The sequence below is a fragment of the Chelonia mydas genome, chromosome 12, assembly GCF_015237465.2.
Source record: "Chelonia mydas isolate rCheMyd1 chromosome 12, rCheMyd1.pri.v2, whole genome shotgun sequence".
NCBI lineage: Eukaryota > Metazoa > Chordata > Testudines > Cheloniidae > Chelonia > Chelonia mydas.
Window position 1 is genome coordinate 41,965,530 of NC_051252.2, and position 18,983 is coordinate 41,984,512.

General features: G+C 61.9%; 1 protein-coding gene across 4 annotated transcripts; it reads right to left on the reverse strand.

Moving 5' to 3' along the window:
* Nucleotides 1-7,012: 7,012 nt before the first annotated feature.
* Nucleotides 7,013-13,080, reverse strand: DHODH (dihydroorotate dehydrogenase (quinone)). Of its 4 annotated transcripts, none has more exons than XR_006285249.1 (9): nt 12,928-13,080; nt 12,134-12,346; nt 11,472-11,671; nt 10,897-10,979; nt 9,964-10,151; nt 9,303-9,416; nt 8,600-8,749; nt 8,356-8,515; nt 7,013-7,961 (listed from the first exon to the last, which is right to left on the reverse strand). XR_006285249.1 is itself a non-coding variant. In XM_037878052.2 (9 exons), exons 1-9 carry the CDS (start codon nt 12,943-12,945, stop codon nt 7,907-7,909), a joined length of 1,185 nt encoding a protein of 394 aa, XP_037733980.1. In that variant the 5' UTR covers nt 12,946-13,079; the 3' UTR covers nt 7,013-7,906. The 4 variants fall into 4 exon arrangements, 3 of the variants coding, with proteins under 3 accessions (XP_037733980.1, XP_037733979.1, XP_043382301.1); XM_037878052.2 differs by having other exon boundaries at nt 8,600-8,753; nt 12,928-13,079; XM_037878051.2 differs by having other exon boundaries at nt 9,292-9,416; nt 12,928-13,079.
* Between the last annotated feature and the right edge of the window lie 5,903 nt (nt 13,081-18,983).

Consider the following 18,983-nt stretch of genomic DNA (forward strand, 5'->3'; position numbering starts at 1 on the left):
GGGGCGGCTGGGGGCAGCGGGGGCGTCTGGCACTGGCGGGGCGGCCGGGGGCGGCGGGCGAGGGGCTGGCACTGGCGGGGCGGCCGGGGGCGGCGGGGGCGTCTGGCACTGGCGGGGCGGCCGGGGGCGGCGGGGGCGTCTGGCACTGGCGGGGCGGCCGGGGGCGGCGGGCGAGGGGCTGGCACTGGCAGGGCGGCCGGGGGCGGCGGGGGCGTCTGGCACTGGCGGGGCGGCCGGGGGCGGCGGGCGGGGGGCTGGCAGTGGCGGGGCGGCCGGGGCGTCTGGCACTTGCGGGGCGGCCGGGGGCGGCGGGCCGGCACTGGCGGGGCGGCCGGGGGCGGCGGGGGCGTCTGGCACTGGCGGGGCGGCCGGGGGCGGCGGGCGAGGGGCTGGCACTGGCGGGGCGGCCGGGGGCGGCGGGCGAGGGGCCGGCAGTGGCGGGGCGGCCGGGGGCGGCGGCCGGGGGGCTGGCAGTGGCGGGGCGGCCGGGGGCGGCGGGCGAGGGGCTGGCACTGGCGGGGCAGCCGGGGGCGGCGGGGGCGTCTGGCACTGGCGGGGCGGCTGGGGGCAGCGGGGGCGTCTGGCACTGGCGGGGCGGCCGGGGGCGGCGGGCGAGGGGCTGGCACTGGCGGGGCGGCCGGGGGCGGCGGGGGCGTCTGGCACTGGCGGGGCGGCCGGGGGCGGCGGGGGCGTCTGGCACTGGCGGGGCGGCCGGGGGCGGCGGGCGAGGGGCTGGCACTGGCAGGGCGGCCGGGGGCGGCGGGGGCGTCTGGCACTGGCGGGGCGGCCGGGGGCGGCGGGCGAGGGGCTGATAGGGTTCTCGGAAGAGAACAGGCCGTGCTCTGGCGCGCTCGCCCTGGGGCTGGCCGGGGGCCACGTAGCCTGGATCCCTGAGCCCTACTTGGCACGATCCTCCAGCCGTGGGGCCCTGGCTGCACACAGGGTCTTCCCCACGCAGCAGGGACCCAGCGGGAACGGCTGCCATGGAGGGCCCTTCCTTCTCCACCCCTTCCCCATCCCTCGGGGGGAGTCAAGGGGGGCAAGGGGCTGCCGCACCCCCTGGCTTGACGTGGGTTCTGTTACAGTTTGGTTTGGTGGCCCTCAGCACCCCACAGTACACGTTGTTCCAGGCCCCCTGGGGGAGCTTGTCCCTCAGCACCCTTCCCTGCCGCGCTCAGACCCACAGAAAACCAAAGGGGGGCACACTTCCCAGCCTCACCCGCTTGAGATGCCCCACCCAGAAATTGTGCACTGCTCAAAACGTGATCATGCACCCAGCTCCCCCCATCGCACCAATGCCCCCCACTGGTCCCCTCGTGCCCAGCTCCCCCCACAGAGACAGCACCCCCCCACTGGGCCCCTCCCCCCACAGTGCCAACGGGGCCTGGCTCTCCCCCCCCTCCCGGTGCCAATGCCCCCCGCTGGTCGCCTCAACCGTGGACTGCCAGGGAAGAGCCCCCCTACTGAGCCCCCTAGCACCACCCAGGGTGACCAGCTCTGACTGCTGGGGAGAGCCCCCCTGCTCAGGCCCCTGCAGTAAGTTTTTCGTGCCAGGACTGGGAGCCACTGACCCACAGCCCAAGGCCAGGGCATTGCAGGCTGGCCTGCTCCCAGGGAACACTGTGTTTCTGCTCCAAGCACTGGGCTGCATCATTAGCATGGGGCTGACCTCTGCCTGGTTCCTCAGCTCAGCCTGGTCAGCAAGTGAGCTGCCTGAGGCCGAGGGGCTCCCTACAGAGCAGGCCTGGGGGGCCATGGAGGCAAGGGGATTCTGGAGGACAGTGCGAGAGCAGGGGTAGGGCCCCGGAGCAGCACTGAAGCTGGGTGCACGTGCAGCAGCCGTAGCACCTGTGAAGTCAGTGGCAGCCGGAGCTTTGGAGCCGGGGATGGGACCCCCATTCTCCCAGAGAGTTTGAGGACAGCAGGCCTGAGCTACCTTCCACCGCCTGGCACTTGCAAGCCCAGCACCTATAGACGGTTGAGGGCTGGAGGCTGCGAGCGGCTTGCCCAAGCAAGTTTAAGCAGAGAACTGTGCGAGAGAGAAATCTAGGTTAAGAGCAAGTCTTTAGAAGCCTGCAGGAGCTTTTCTGCTGGAGCCAGGAGGGGAGGCCCAAAGGCCAGGGAGTGAGCGTGCGGGGCGACTGGGCAGGGAGTTCAGAAGACAGAAAAGGAGCCTACCAAAAGTCAGGGGTGAGGTCTGTGCAGGAAATGCAGGGGGCCTGGAGTCGTGCTGCTCCCTGGCAGCAGGCATGGCACTGGCCCTGCAGCCAGGCACTCGGCCTGATTGCTTGCAGCTCAGCTGGGGACTGTGGGTGGCTGCTGGGCACAAGAACTGCCTCAAAGCATCACTGTGTTCCCCAAACCCTGTTCCAGGTGAGGAGTGGAGATCCCTTCCCCTGGAACAACCTGCCAGGGCTGGCCTCCTGCACCGTGCCCAGGAGAGCAATGGGGCCTGAGGGAGGATCGGGCCATACTCCAAAGCGGAGGGGAGCCCCAGCTTGGCAGAATCTGGCTGAGTTTATGAGGGCTCTCAGCTGTGCCCACCTGCATTTCCCCAGGCCTGTGCCCAGCGTGAGCACACAGGCCCCAAGTCACTCCCAGCCGTGCTTTGTCTACACTTGGAGCCACTGCAGGGCCCTTAGGACCACCCCGGGGCTCAGCATCCCCCAGCACCACACTGGGGCACTGCAGCCAGCCCTGACTCTCCGAGGGGAGTGCACCAGTTACCAGCCCCCACCCTGCTGGCAGCATCTGGATTCTTTTTCCCACGTGTCTCCCCCGACACTAGCACGGGAGGACTCTGCCTAGCTGGCGAGCACGGACCAGCGCCCTCGGCCAGGGCCAGCTCTCTGGCATGGCCTGCTGCAAGAGTCCCCGGCCCACAGGCATGGCCTGGCTCTTACCAGCGCTCTTGGCTGGAAGCTGAAGCTAGACACATTCGGACTGGAACCGAGGTGCACATTCCTACCTGTGAGAGTGATGAACCCTGGGCCAATTCTCCAGCACTGGCCATTTTTAAACTAAGCTGGGACATCGTTCTCGCTCCACTGCAGGGATTAGCCTGTGACGAAGTGGGACGGTTCTTAATGTTTCCTCCCAATATTGGGGGGGTGCCTCAGTTTCCCCTAGGCAGTTCTTAAGTCTCTAGGTGGTGGGGTAAGGGCGTATAATCACTGCAGAGCCCTAGAGGGCAGGGGTGAGTTGTCACGGAGTCCCCAGGCGATGCTGGGAACTGCTCCCCATGAAGCCAGGCAGGACTCTGGGGAACTCTCCTCTCGGGGAGCAGCCTGTCTGCAGGACACACAGCTCACCCGGCTTCCACCTTCCTGGGTCTGACCTCGGAGCATTCAGCATCCTCTGCCCCTCCCTGCGCTTCCCACAGCAAGTCCGCCCAGGCGGGGTCCTGGGGGGGCCAGAGGGTCCTGCCCCCCAACTCCGCAGGCAGACGGGACTCTCAGCCAGCCAGTAAAACAGAAGGTTTACTAGACGACAGGAACACGGTCTAACACAGAGCTTGTAGGTGCAGAGAACAGGACCCCTCAGCCGGGTCCATTGTGGGGGGCAGTGAGTCACAGAACCACATCTGCCCTTCACTCCATGTCCCAGCCAGCCCCAAACTGAAACTCCCTCCAGCCCCTCCCTCCTCTGGGCTTTGTTCCTTTCCCGGGCCAGGAGGTCACCGGATTCCTTTGTTCTCCAACCCTTTAGCTCTCACCTTGCAGGGGGGAAGGGCCCAGGCCATCAGTTGCCAGGAAACAGGGTGTCGGCCATCCTCTGTGTCCAGACCCCTGCACACACCGGCCCTCTAGGGCTCTGCAGTGATTATACACCCTTACCCCACCACCTAGATACTTAAGAACTGCATAGGGGAAACTGAGGCACCCCCACAATATTCAGAGGAAACATTAAGAACAGTCCCACTTCATCACATAGCCTCAGGCCAGTCTCCAGCCTGAGCTATGCAGGGGTCAGACTCGATGATCATCATGGGCCCTTCCGGCTTGGAATCCATGAACATACCCAACAGTTTCCACACCGCCTGTTTACGGCTGGAGCAGATGCTACATCCTAGCAGCCTCAGGTCCCAGGCTGGAGAGAATTCACCCAACTGCCCTGGACCTGAGGCTGGGGACCTGCCCTGCTTCAAACACCATGCCCCACAGCTTGGCTGTGGTTCTTAGGGCGAAGAGCAGGCACTGGCCCAGCCTGTTCGGTGGGGGACGCAGGCTTGAGGGGTGGCTGGTCAGAGCTCAGCAGGGGTAGATCCAACTCCTCAGCCTGCTGGCCCCATGCTCTCTGGCCTCCCTGTAACCATGGGGTTGCCCCACAGGCTACAGCATCCAAGCCAGGAGGGGAGTCAGTGATGCCCCTACTGATAGCACTGGAGTAGGCTCCCTATGGTGCCCTTCAGTGGGGTGTCTCCAAAGGAGACAATTGGGATCATTTAGTGCAGTGCATCAGGAGAGAGGGATCCACGTTCACCAGCGAGGCCATGCTAGTAAATTGCAGAACATAAGAACCAGGGGGACAGGCTATGAAATCAAAAGGCAACAAACCACTGACAGGAAATATGTTTTTACCCAGTGAAAGTTAGCCTGTGGAACTCACTGCCACAAGAAATCTGGGCCCCAGGCTCAGGAGGATTTAAGACAGGATTAGAGGCGTTTGTGGGAGAGAACATCCAGCATTACCTTCAACCAGACAGAATAAGCCAGGCCGTAAGCCTGCTCCTGGCCTGAGGAATAGGGAGCTGATGGGCTCAGATACCCCCTCCAGGTGCTCCACTGGGACCACACCAGGGCTTCCCCCACCTGTCCCCCACAGCAGCTAGCACCAGGCCTGGCCCCAGCAAGGTGCGGTACCAGGCCAGGCTCCCCACAGAGTCCCCAGCAACGGCAGGGGGAGGCAGTGTGAGGCACTGCAGCAGCCAGCCCAGTGACACCCCTCTGCACCAGCCCAACAGGGCCTGGAACAAGCCCCTGCCTCCCGCCAGGTCCCCGCTCTCGCAGGGGTCACATCACGGCCGGACGCGGGGGGAGGGAGGAGGTGGAGCCAGCAGCCTGCCCTGCTCAGAGATCATGGAGGGATGGACACAGGACACCAGCTAGCTGGACATGGGGGTGCTGACCCTGGACTGATAGACACAGTCGTCCCCCATCAATGGTCTCTGACCTGGCCTGTTGGTCTGTCACCCTCCAGCAACAGTGGGGCTGGTCCCTGAAACAGGCTGTGGGCAGCTCCTGCCTGTCTGTCCAGTGAAGCAGTGCATGTCAGTGCGTGGGAGAGGGGGCGATGCCCCATGCCTGCACAGCTGGGGGGGCTGGGGCCAGTGCTGACAGGAGCACGCAGTAGGCTGCCATTTGCCCAGGAGGGTGTGCCCAGGGGCAGATAACAAGCAATGGGGGGGAAGGGAAGACCCAGCTCATACCAGCCTGGCACCCACTATTAAAACACCCATTGGCACCGGAGCAGAGCCCCCCGGGGCAGAAGAGCCAGGAGGCTGACCAGTGCCACCCACCCTCCCAGCCACTGCCGGTGCCATCCTGCCCGCACTTTAGGCAGGCCTGGGTGCTACCGGAACTTGACAGATTCTAGACAGGCCCCGAGACGTCACCCCTACAGGATACTCTGAACGTGCTCCAGGGCAGAGCCCCCGCCCCTCCCACCAGCGGGGGACAGGTCCGCAGGAGCAATCCCTACCCAGCACAGCCCTACAGCTGCGCCTAGGTGAGAGCTGCAGGACCAAAGCTGGGGTGAGCAGCCAGCAGGGATCCTCATCTGCCAGCAGAAACCTGAGCTCTTCCCTGGGCAGTGTAGCCTATAGGGCTATCCTGCCTCTCTCTCTTTTCTTATAGGTTTCTTATGGTTTTAATTATTTGTTTTATTATAATAGGCTTATAGGTTTATATTAAAGTAGTTTGGCTGTAATGCAAGGGACCTACAGGCCACATCCTGCATGTTGAGCTAAGGCAAAGTTAGCATACATAAGTCTAGGACCTTTCACCTAGATAGAAAGAAGCAAAATAACTGGGAGGGCAAAAACAACAAATGTAATTAATATGTACAAACATACCAGCCTGTGGAGTAAGTGTGCCCCAACCTTTCGCTGGGTAAGAAAACTAGGTTTAAGGACAAAAAAAGGGCTCAACCACCCATGCCTTATAAAGGGGGTAGCCCACCATGCCAAGGAAGTATCTAGGCCTCTAAGCGTCTAAGGGTTTTTTGTACTTGCTTTCTAAATTTTCTAAGCTCCAAGCTTCTTTGTTCTTTGTTTTACTAGTCTATTTGTCTGTAAGTTCTTAATGTTAAGTTTTAAGTCAGTTAGTCCAACTCTTAGCTCTAGCTTCTTCTTCTTCTTCTTAGCTCTGCACCACCCACTGAAGAATTAAGAAACCTAAACCTAAGCTCTCTTGGCATGCCAGTCTCTTACCACCCAGTTATCAAGAAAAGGTGTAAGTATATTAATCAAAAGCCGGATAGTATATAATACCATATGTATCTTTAATAGTACTGCATCTGTCATTCTAATTTAACCATTTAATTACCAATTATTATTCCATTTATCTCAATAAAAGTCAAGACTACATTTGTCTCAGTATAAGCATCTTGTCATACCCCCAAGGGTCCTTTGCAAACTCTGTATAGCCCGATTCTGAAACAAAAACCCCAGTATCTTCTAGTCAGATGAACTGGCAGGCCTCTAACCCATATTAGCCAAATTAATAATATAGCCTCCTAAAAATCAGGCAACAGCAGGGCACCAGGCCCCCGCCTGCAGCTGGCAGCAGCTGAGCAGAGCCCAGCCCAGCCCCCAGGCAGCTTCTCAGCCAAGCTACCCTGCTCCAGGCCGCAGGCTAGAACTGCTCCAGTGGCACCTGCACGGCCCCATGAGCGGCCAGAGCCCAGCCTGGGGGGACTGTAGGGAATCCAGAACCAATGCTCCAGCCCCCAGGGCAGCTGGGGGTGAGAGCCACAAGCCCCCCCACACACACACACACACAAAAAGGGATGAGAGACTGAACGAGCAGCAAGTTTATTGACAGTCCAGTGAGAAGCCAGGCCCAGGCAGGGCTCTTAGCCCTGCCCCAGTCTCCTTTAGTTGCAGCCCCCAGCCAGCCAGTCCTGGGGAGCAGCACAGACAGCTATGGCCAGGGAGGCGAAGTCAAAACCAGAGCCCAGGGGCAGATGCCAAGCCAGCGCTCAGGCAGGGCCCTGCAGGCCAGCGAGGGCTGGGCTGAGGCAGCAGCATGGAGCAGGGCTGCCAGTGATGCTGCTTGGGGCACTGCCTGACCCAGCTGGCTCCATGAACAGCATGGCCAGGACTGCATCAGGCTCAAGGCCTTGTGCACCCACAAGGGGGTGGGGAGGAGGCGAGTCCCTTCGCAGGCAAATGGCAAAGAGCTTCCCCCTTGGAGAAGGGGAGCAGGGACTTGGCACCACCCCAGCGCCAGCAGCATGCCAGGCCTCGTGCCACCAAAGCATGCGTCACAGCTTCATAGGGCAGGGACCCCGACCTGCAGCTGCTCAGGACTGGCACGGGTCAGCCCAGCCCCACACTGCCAGCACTGCTCAGCTGAGCCATCGGGGAACAGCTCCCCGCCCAGGCCTTGCTTAGGTCCCTCCACGCAGGGCAGCTGGGAGCCTTCCCCACATGCCCAGGGCAGCCCTGGCACAAAGACCACGAGCTCCCCATGACCCCATTAGCCCGCTCACTGGACAGGGGCTGGGGTCTCTGTACGTCACTAGACCCCTCCCATGTTCTGCACAGGGGATGACACAGTCCAGAGACTCCTGATTGGCTCACACCTGAGAGGTACCAACCATTGTTCCCAGGGCACTGCAGCTTCTCCAGGCTGGGGCATCCAGGGGCAGTGCAGAGAGCCCTATCCACAGCCCCACACGCCCGTCAGCACCGATGATCCGCTCCAACAGCTTCTGTGACGCTCTGAAACCCCTGCTCCCTAAGCCAAGAACAAACAGGTGTGAACACTCCCACGAGGCTCAGTCCGGCGCTCCCGCCCCCCAGCCCAGGAACAGGTCCTCCCAAACGAGCTATGCTCTGGCCTCTGTCCTGCGCTAACCCCAGCACAGAGAATAGCTCCGCTTGCAACACAAGCCTGCTGGACCCGTGGGTCACAGCTGCCCAGCATCCCAAGGCATGGGGCCTGCAGGACGCTGGCCATGGCAGCAGCCAGCGAGAGCCCTCGGCAGGCCTGGTGCCTGTCGGCCATGAGGCCTTTCAGACCCAGCACCTCCCACACCACTGGGGACACAGGCACAGAGCCATGGGTGTGACGGACGCCCACCCCCTCGTACACAGAACACCGCTCGGGAGCAGCCCAGCCCCTCACTCACCTCAGCAGCACCTCCAGTTCCCGTTTCACCATGCTCACCACAGGGGGCCCCTGGTAGGTGAGCGCCGTGTACATCTGCACCAGAGAGGCCCCAGCCCGGATCTTTTCCAGGGCGTCCTGCCCGCTGCTCACCCCGCCCACGCCAATGATGGGCACCTTCCCTAGGAGCAAGGGTGGGCATTAGAGGCGGATGGAGCACCTGGCCTGGGGCTGGCGGAGCGGGTGGGGCGGTGGCACTGAGTTACCTTGGGTGAGGGCGTACATCTCGCGGACGGTCTGCGTGGAGAGCGCTCGCAGGGGCCGCCCGCTGAGGCCGCCAGGCTCCGCGCGCAGGGTGCCCCGCAGGCTGCTGGGACGGCTGGTGGTGGTGTTGGTGACGACCAGCCCATCCACACCTAGCTGAGACACCGAGGGAACATGATGGCAGCAGAGCTCCAGGCCCCCTGCCGCATCTTGTGCCAGCTTGGCCAGCCGCCCTCACAGGGGCACCAGAGCTAGTGGGGAGCAAGCAGCAGAAGCCTGCTGGCGACTGGCTGCCCGAGCAGCCTAGCACAGCAGCCACCACTGGCGTCAGAGCCAGCAGCTCCTGGCGGGGGCTGGGGAGGACCCGCCCCTGGGTGCAGCCGGTCAGCAGCGAGACACGGCCCCATCCATCGCCCGCCCTCTGGCCAAAGGCGTTTGACTGCAGCCTGCTCCGTGCCCCAAGCTGGAGCTCCTGGCTGGGACACCCTCCCCTTGTCCAGCCTGCACTTCTCTTGTCCCAGCCCCTTTCCCCTAGTGACTCCCCCACGCTCCAGGCCCCTGCAGACAGGTACGTCCCCCGCCAGGGCTACCACTTCACCCCTTCCCTGCACTCTCCCCTAAGCTCCCCACTCTGCCCCCCTCCCTCGGGCACAGCAAGGCCTGCGCTGGGCAGCAGGCGCCGCCCCAGAGCTACCTGCCCACTACCTCGGTCACCGTGCTGGCTATGTCCTGCTTGTCCTGGGCAGTCAGATCAGGGGCAATCTTCACCAGCACGGCCGGCTTGCGCTCACACCTCAGGGCATCCCTCTCCTCCAGCACCTGCAGGGACGACACCAGTGCCAGGAGCTGCTGCAGTAAGTGACATGCCAAGGGAGACACCCAAGCTGTCCAGAGCCCCCGCCCCCGGTGTTACGAAGGCTTGACGAGCTGGGTGGGGTGGCAAGGTCAGCGCCCAGGGAGGAAATGGAGGGGGTACATCAGAGCAGCACAGAGATGTCTCTGGGGAGCAGGGGCCCCCCCCAGAAGAATCCCAAAGGCACAGCCAGAATTGGGGAGGGTAGAGACACAGACAATGCTGCTGCCTAAAGGGAGGAGGGAAGAGCTTGGGATGAATCCCCACCTCGGGGCCACAGCACAGCCCCCATGCCTTCCAAAGTGAGACGCCCAGCCCCCCACTGAGTCCCAGCTCCCTGCCCATCTGCTGCTCTGCAGAGCCCCCACCCCCAAAAACGGCCACCTCCAGCTCAGACAAGCGCTGCGCGAAAGGGCTGGCAGCCAGAGCAGCGAGGGGGGCACCCGGCACCGCCACGCTGCACCAAGAACCACCTGGGCAGGTGCCACAGGCTGGCCTGGGACAGTCACCCACCTTGGCCAGCAGCTGGCGCAGCTCAGCTTTGCCCTGCAAGTCCCGCAGCCCCGGCGTGTTTGGACTGGACACATTCACCACCAGGTAGTCGGCCAGCGGGCCCAGCATCCGGACCCCATCCACATAATCTGCCATTGCATCTGCTGAGCCCTTGTTCTTACCCAGGTTTATTCCGAGGGGAATTCCAGCTGGAACACACGTGTGCCACTCAGAGAGGCAGGAGCGCTGCCTTATCACCTGCCACATCCCCAGCCAGGCCACCCCAGAGACGGCACCACAGCTGCAAATACATGCCCTACTAGCTGCGGCTGGACCAGCCCCAGAATGTGCAGGGCCCAGGCCGGGCACCGGGGATGCAGCTGTGCCGGGCCAGGTTTGGGGGAGAGTCCAAACGCAGGCAGCTGCTCTGCACCATGCCAACGCCATGGCTAGCCGAGGGTGGCCGTGCCGGTGCCAGACCAACGGCGGAGAATTCCCTGCACTCACCAGGCCCACAGCACTACCCCATCCCTGATGCACAGGGGTCCCAGTGACACCAGTGCCCGCCCCCTGCTGGGGAGCACAGGAATTGCTGTAGCAGGTCACACCCCCACACGTCAGGCTAGCCAGGGTCCCCATCCCCCTCCAAAAGCAGGTAGTAATGACCAGAGCTGAAGGCGTGAGACTCTGCGGATGGGCAGTTAGGAGTGGCCTGCTATGAAATAGCAAAGGTCTCCTGAGCCATGGCCTGTTGGCTCACGCACTGAAGCAGGGGCAGCCATCGCCCTTATGGCCTTCCTTGTTATCCCAACATCAAATCGTCTTCTGAATCCCATCACGCCCTTGGCCTCAGCGGTATCTTGTGACAGTGAGTTCCACAGGCTAACAACTGACTGCTATAGCACTCTCCCTTGTAACCTTGTTAAGGATTTTCATGATAGCAAAGAGCTTTACCTTCCGTGAGCTGGAGCTGCACTCCCTGCCGGGCCCGAAGCCTACACTCCACAGCAGCATGTCCATGGCTGTTAAAGCCGTATCTGCGCGGGAACAAGAAGAGGTGTCAGCGAGCAGCACGGAGCTGGGCTGGAATCACTCCCACCAAGGAACAATATGCCAGGGAAGGGAGATCCTCAGTCTCCTTGTGGGACACAGGGGGCTGCTGGCTGCCAGGCCTGGGGCCACAAGACACTTACCTAGAGGGGGAAGCTGCAGCTCCAAGCCCTCCAGGGCTCAGCCCAGCAAGAGATACAGGATGGCAACAGATACCTTTGCTCACTGCCCTGCCCCAACACCCTACCCCCACAGGTCACCTGCCCCTCCCACCTCACCCACAGCCAAGGCCCACTGGCTTGCCCCACCCTCAGCCCCCTCCCAGCCTCGTCTCTGGCCTTACTGGCTCTTTTGCTGCAGGTCAATGGAGGTGGGGAAGGGAGAAAATGCCCACCCCCCCTGCTCCAGGCAGCACCTAGAGGCAAACATGGGATTCCCCTCCCCCCTCCGTGTGACAGCAGCCTCTGACCCCAGCCTACCTGTTAATGACAGCTTGGTCCTCTGGCAGCCGGAAGACCCGGGGTTTGGGGTTCCCTTCCTGCGGCTGTGGGGTGACACTCCCCACTTCCACGAAGCCAAATCCAAGCTTGGAGAGCCCATCCACGGCTTCCCCGTGCTTGTCAAAGCCGGCGGCCAGGCCCACCGGGTTCCGGAACCTCCGTCCCAGCACGCGCACCTCCTGGGAGAGCAAGCGAGGCCCCGTGACCCCCCGCACACTGCACAGCGACTGGCCCGGGCCCAGCTGCGGGCCAGTCACGAGAGCAGCCCAGACAGGTTATTGGGCGGGGCGTGGGGGGGGAGTTTGACCATCCACAGCCCGAACGAGAAGGTGGGTTCCTCGCTCACTTGGTCTAGCCCAACCTCCAGCAGGCTGCCCCGCATTCAGCAGGGGCAGAGCCCCACAACAGCCAGCCCCCTCCCCCACGGTGACGGGCTCCAGTCCCAAGCCCCCGGGGGTGCAGCTGGCAGAGCAGGGATAGCTCAGCTCCCGGGGACATCACCTTCCCCCAGAGCCACTGGGGCATCCCACCAGCTCTGACGTGGGGTAGGTTCCGGGGCCAGGCGCACGCCCCACATATCCCACCCAGGGGGGCTCAGACGGGGCAGATAGTGTCCCGCGGAGCCCGTGGGAGGGACGCACCAGCATGGCCGAGTCACGCTGGGCCATGCGGGGCAGGACCCCCAGGCTGAGCAGGCGGATGGCGAGCAGGTGGGCGGTCTCGGGCCCCAGCAGCCGCTGCAGCCCCGGCATCAGGCACTCAGCGTAGAACCGCTCCTCGCCCGCGGCCACCAGGTACGAGGCGCAGAGAAGGCCGCCCCCGCCCAGCACCGCCACGGCCTCCCGGAGTCGCTGCTGCAAGGCAAGAGCTGTCAGTTACCTCCCCGCAGAGCGCTCCCCCCGGCCCCGCCCCACCCCACCCCACCCCACCCCCAGCGTGCTCCCCCCGGCCCCGCCCCACCCCCCTCCCAGCGTGCTCCCCCCGGCCCCACCCCGCCCCGCCCCGCCCCCCTCCCCTCCCAGAGTGCTCCCCCCGGCCCCCCTCCCCTCCCCTCCCCTCCCAGAGTGCTCCCCCCGGCCCCGCCCCGCCCCCCTCCCCTCCCAGAGTGCTCCCCCCTGCTCCCCCCAAGTGCTCCCCACTCCCCTCCCAGAGTGCTCCCCCCGGCCCCGCCCCCCTCCCCTCCCAGAGTGCTCCCCCCTGCTCCCTCCAAGTGCTCCCCGCCCCCCTCCCAGAGTGCTCCCCCCGGCCCCGCCCCCCTCCCAGAGTGCTCCCCCCAAGTGCTCCCCACTCCCCTCCCAGAGTGCTCCCCCCGGCCCGGCCCCACCCCACCCCACTTCCAGAGTGCTCCCCCCTCCCCTCCTCTGCGCCCCCCAAGTGCTCCCCCCGGCCCCACCCCGCTCCCCCCAAGTGCTCCCCCCCCGCGTGACCCCCTCACCCGCAGCGGCGCCCCCATCCCGCGGGCCGGCCACACACAGGCCACGAGATCTCCGGCACGTCCGGAACCGGAGCCCTCTGATAGGCTGAGGGCCCAGCCAATCGCGGCCGAGCCCGAGGGCGGGGCCCCGCCTCCACACAGCCTGTGAGCACGCGGGATAGAACCCAGGCGTCCGGGCCCCGCCCCCTCCCAGAGCTGGGGCTAGAACCCAGGAGTCCTGGCTCCCCCACTCCCACCCCCACTCCTCTCCCGGAGCCAGGACAGAACCCAGGCGTCCGGGCCCCGCCCCCTCCCCACCAGATCCCGCCCCCTCCCAGAGCTGGGGCTAGAACCCAGGAGTCCTGGCTCCCCCACCCCCACCCCCACTCCCACCCCCACTCCTCTCCCGGAGCCAGGACAGAACCCAGGCGTCCGGGCCTTCATCCCAGGGTTAGGCTGGCGCCGTTCTCGAAGGGAGCTGCGCCCGCTGGCCCTGGCCTGTGTCTCGGGGACGTGGACGCGCCCCGGGGCAGGGCCTGTCCTGGCTCTGTGGGCGCAGCGCGGGGCCCAGTGGGGTCCTGCTCCGTGCCTGGGGCCCTCGCTGGGCGGGAATACAGAGACTGCGGATGGGCAGGCCCATGCCAGGCGTGCAGCCCACTCCGGCCCGCCCTGAATGCTCTCGCGGGTTCCTTTCCTCACTGACGACCCCGGACAAGAGAAGCTACTGGCTGCCCCGGCCCCCTGCCCTAGACGGCAGGCCGCCTCCCCGAAGGGAGCGCCGGGCTGCGCCCACGCCTGGGTGTGGACGTTCACAGGCTGCAATGGGGCACAGCAAACCCCTGCAGGCTCAGGCCCCTGCTGTTCTACAGCCATGCCAGTCCCGGCTGCTTATTCACAGGTGCGCACGAGGCTGGAGGAGACGCCGTCTCAGGATTTTACACCCCGGTGCCCTCCCCCCTCTGCCCATGTGAATCTGCCCCCAGGAAAAACTGTACAGCTCTGGCCGGCTTAGTGCTGTCTGGTGCTCATGACTTGGCATTTGCATCAAACTTGCCAAGCATCTGAACCGCCCTGTTGTCTAGGGATGGGGTGTGGCTGAGGGTGAGATTCAGGCCAGAGGAGACAGGGGTGCTGGAGTGCCATCTTCCCCGGGGGCCCCTTTCTATCTCAGCACCACTACCTGCCAGCCACCTCTCTAGGCACTGTCGCTGAGTCTTCCCTGGCTACCTCGCGAGAGCTAGTGTGGGCATGGCAGGGAGCCTGGTGTGGGGCACACACCCCTCAGCATCCACACTGCCAGGGTTTGGCGCCAAACTGGTGGGGGTGGGTGGGGGAGGGGAAGCTGAAGAGATGGTCACCCCAGGTTACAGCCAAGGAGCACTACGCAACTGAAAGAAGTGTCCAGAAGAAGGAAAACCTGTTTCTATGGCCTTTGTGGAGCTCACAAAGGGCTCTGACCTGCTGAACAGAAAGAGCCTTTTTCAACTGCTCAAGAGAACTGGGCCCTCCAGTCCTCATCAGTCTGGTTCAAGCCTTCCACACAGGCTGCAGTCCAGTATGATAGCGGTCAGTCTGGCAGCTTTGAAATCCACAGTGGTGTCAAACAGGGCAGTGGTTTGGCACCAACACTTTTCAGTTTATTCTCTCTGCTGCTTTGTCAGACTCTCTCTCCGCTAGTATAAAGGGTGTCCATCTTCATACGAGCTCAGCTGGAAAACCCTTCTTCATTGCACATCTGAGAGCAAAAGGCGAAGTTAAACGCCTGCAGATAGGAGAACGTCTATTCGCCAGTGACTCAGCGCTCATCGCATGAAGAGGAGCTCCAGCAGCTTTGTGCTAGCTTGGACTAGCCATCGGTCTGAAGAAGACAGTGATTATGGCACAAGGTGCATTGGCTGCACCAGAGGTTTCAGCAGCTAACACCAAGCTCAAAGTTGTACACAAGTTCTGCTATCTAGGATTAACTGCACTGGGTAGCTCATCTCTAGCTGATGAGCTTCAGCTTTGCATCAGAAAGGTGTCCACTACATTCGGTCAACTGACCAAGCACGTTTGGGACAACAGGAAACTAACATTTCATTTTCCCTCTCAAGCCCGACAGACACCTCCACAAGTTCCTTTGGGTGCAATATTACTCCTACCCAGGACCAGTTATTATCCCACATAATGTAAATAGTCCTTGAAAGCCCCAAACACAGGCCATTTATCCCACGCCCAGTGCACACAGTCCATAAATGTTCCAAAGTCCAACACCACAGCTCATCCCCCAGGTCCAGTGGCTCCTGCCATGCCCAGGCACGCCTTCAATCCCTGCCTGCTGTCATACCACAACCGCCACCCCAGCCCTCCCACCTAGAGTCCTTTCCGGGCTTCTTCCTGGCTTCCACACCTCTGCCTGGGGAGGGTCAGCGGGCTAGGGAACTCCGTTCAGAAACCTCCTCCCCAGTCACAACTGCCTTCCTGTCATTGATTAGTCCCAGATGCTCTCCCATGCTCCTGGGACTGGACTCACTTCACTTAGGGGGGCCTGCTCCGCTGTGAACCTGTGGGGCCAAAGCAAGGATGCTCAGGGCTAGCCCCGTGGCCAAGGGGGTTGCACTGTGATCTGAGAAACTCGGTGGGGGGCATGGGGGGACACCAGATTGGAACAGTATGTCTGAGTGTGAGGGAAGCAGCAAGAGACAGAAACAGACACGGAAGGAGCAGCAAGCCAAGGACACAGCAGAACAACCACTGGGAGCGTGGCCCTGGGAAAAGCTGAAAGAGGGAACTTTGGGGCTGAGCGAGGTTTGGAATTGCAAGCTAAGAAAATCACTCCTGTTGAGTTCCTCGTCCCAGGAAATGGGATTTTTTATCTTCCTTGTAAATAAATGGCTGCCTCCATCAGCCATTTCTTCTCCTGGCAGAAACAAGCCCAGGCCCCAGTGCTGCCCCAGGTCAAATGGGGAGCCACATTATGGTGTGGGAGGCAAGAGGGGGCTGGGCTGGTCTTTGTGGAGAGGATGTTTCAAGCTGTGGAAGGAGTCACGCACACTCAGATGAATGTTGGCTCTTGCAGGGTGACTGAGGCCGAGTTCTGGCCCCCGTCCCAAGGGGCTGATGGCAACTCTAGCCAGACTCCTGTGGGAGGGGCAGGCTGGACCCTGAGTCTCCATTTATAGTGATACTGCCATGCATGGCCCCAGCATCGGCTGTAGTGCTGGATGGCTTGGGGACGGCTGCACTGTTCTCTCCCTGGTCCTCAGTGTGTGAGGGGTTAATCTCTCCTGCTCCTAGTGGGCTACAGAGCCTTCTCCATGTGGATCCAGGAACCCAGCTCCCCATGGTGCTGGGGCAGAGGATCCTTCCTGCATGCCCAGCTGCAGGCTCCTGCCTCCCCTCCCCCCCCTTCCTCCCCAGCCCTGTGCATGGGAAGCCCTAGTTGACCTCATCCAGGGTGTTGCCTGGAACACGGCCAAACTCTCTACACCCAGGTGTAATGATGAGGCCTTTGGCAGGACACTACTGAGAGTATCAATTCAGGACAAATTGCTTAGAGCAGGGCAGTCACAGCCCAAGGCTGGGGTCCTTTGCACACCAAAGCAGCCAAACAGAGAGGACTTCAGTTCTACCCCCTGGCTAACCAGCAGTCACACAAGCAATTCCCTTAGACACTCCAGTTCTCTTGTATCACCACCAGCACCACTCGTTATGGGGATGAAGGGGTATGAAAACCAATACCCCAGTAAAAGAAAAAAGGTTCTCTCGATCCCAAAGGATCAAGTCCCAGACCCAGGCCAATACACAAGTCAGATCTTACCCACAAATCACACTGTTGCCAATCCTTTAGAATCTAAAATCTAAAGGATTATTCATAAAAAGAAAAATATAGATGAGAGCTAAAATCGGTTAAATGGGATTAATTTCATACAGTAATAGCAAAGTTCTTGGTTTAGGCTTATAGCAGTGATGGAATAAACCGCAGATTCAAATCAAATCTCTGGAGTTCATCCACAGCTGGGATGGGTCATTCAGTCCTTTGTTCAGAGCTTCAGTTTGTAGCAAAGTTCCTCCAGAGTTAAGAAGCAGGATTGAAGACAAGATGGAGGAGATGCAGCTGCCTTTTATAGTCTCTTGCCATGCGGCCTGTGCTTCCTTTGTTCCCAAAACAAGCTACACAGCACATGGCATGGAATAAACCTTAGAGCTCTGTCCATAGGCCAGTCCCTGCATCCCTTGCTGAGTTACAAGGTGCATCTGCCTTCTCTCAATGGGTCAGTTGTGTCGCTGATGGTCCTTAATGGGTCAGGCTAGGCAGTGCTGACACCAAATTGTCTGGGGTGTCCCCCAGAAGTATAGCACAAGTTTGAAATACAGACTGTATAGAGCCAATACTTATAACTTTAAATTAAAAAATGATACATGCACCCAGATAGCATAATCATAAACAGCAAACCATAACCTTTTCATAGACACCTTGCTTAACCTACTTTGTAGAAGATTTGGTGCCACTATAGGACCTTGCTTGCAACAATGATCTATACAGTCACAGTTCATGCTAATAACGTCACACCAGGACCTAAGTTCCCTCTAAGCTGCGTGGCTGCGCAGCAGCCTATTAAGCCCAGACCTGCTGTGGCCGGGGGAGAGGCATCTATCCTGCGGGTCCAGCCCAGGTGCTGTTGCGGGGAGAGAGAGCTGGGGGGAGTCCTCTCTCCCCACCTTAGCCCCAGGGCAGCCTGCACCCCAAACCCCTCATCCCTGGCCCACACCCCCAGCCAGAGCCCTCGCACACACTCACACACCCGCACTCCAACCCTTTACCCCAGCCCTGAGCCCCTCTCGCACTCCAAACCCCTCAGCCCCACCCCCACCACACAAATTGTGTGCACCGATATGGAGGTGATGTGTCACCTCCGTACTGGTGCACATAACAAAATTCATTCCGCAAATGTGTGGGGAAAATTAGAAGGAACACTGCCCACCAGGACCCCAACCTCCCTGCATCCAAGCCCCTCCCAAGGACGCCGTCAGGAAGCCAGCTGAGATGGCTGGTTGGAGGGGGTCCGTGGGGCTCACTCTGCACCATGCGAGGCATGAGTTCAAATTGGTGTAGCAGAAAGGCCTGGGCACTGATTTCAGTGCGAGAGCAGCACAGAATGGTTCAGCTGGGGCCACTCATGAACAAGTGTAACTGCCCTGCTGCAAGCCACTCGTACACCAATGTGGCTCTGCAGCCTTTGCCTGGTGCCGTTGATTTGAACTCACGTCCGGCATGGTCCTGGGGCCAGTGGCCCATGCAGCCAAGTCCTGAGCCTCTAGAAAAGCCAGCCTAGCGGCAGTGCCCACCTGCACTGAGCCTGGCTGTGCTGGGGAGCCTTGGGGCACACACTGGTCTTCGGGGGGGCACTCCCTGCCTGCAGGCTCTCCCACGACAAGCGGCCCTGCATACTGCCAGGCTGTGACTCCCTTTTGGGGCGTGGGTCTGGCGCAAGCTGGCACGTTTATGGCACAGGCAGCTCCGTCCCAGCAAAGCCCAGGAACACAGGGCTCCCCGCGTACTAAGTGGGCACAGCTTCCAGTGCGGTGACAGGCCAGGCGCTCCCTGGGCAGAGGTCTGTATTTACACTGAGGATACTGCATAATTGGCTGAGATGAACCTGCCCATCATACCTGCAGCTTGAAGCTGGGCTCAGTGGGAGGCCCAGGATTCAAGAGGAGAATCCTGGATTAGCTAAAATGATTCAACTGTCTGGCAGTAACTGTCCCCTTTGCAGAGCCTGCTAACTGAGCTCTCGCTGCCCGGCCCCACCTGCAGCCCCGCCCCAGGCCCCTAGCCCAGCACCAGTGCCCCCGGCCCAGCCAGGCCCCAGGGACCCCAGCCCAGCCCTGCCTGCAGCCCCGTCCCAGTGCCCCCGGCCAAGCTCCAGTGCCCCCAGCCCAGCCCTGCCTGCAGCCCCTCCCCAGTGCCCCCAGCCCAGCCCTGCCCGCAGCCCCACCCCACTACACCCAGCCCCGCCCCAGTGCCCCCGGCCCAGCCCCAGGGACCCCCAGCCCAGCCTGTAGCCCCGCCCCAGTGCCCCCAGCCCAGCCCTAGT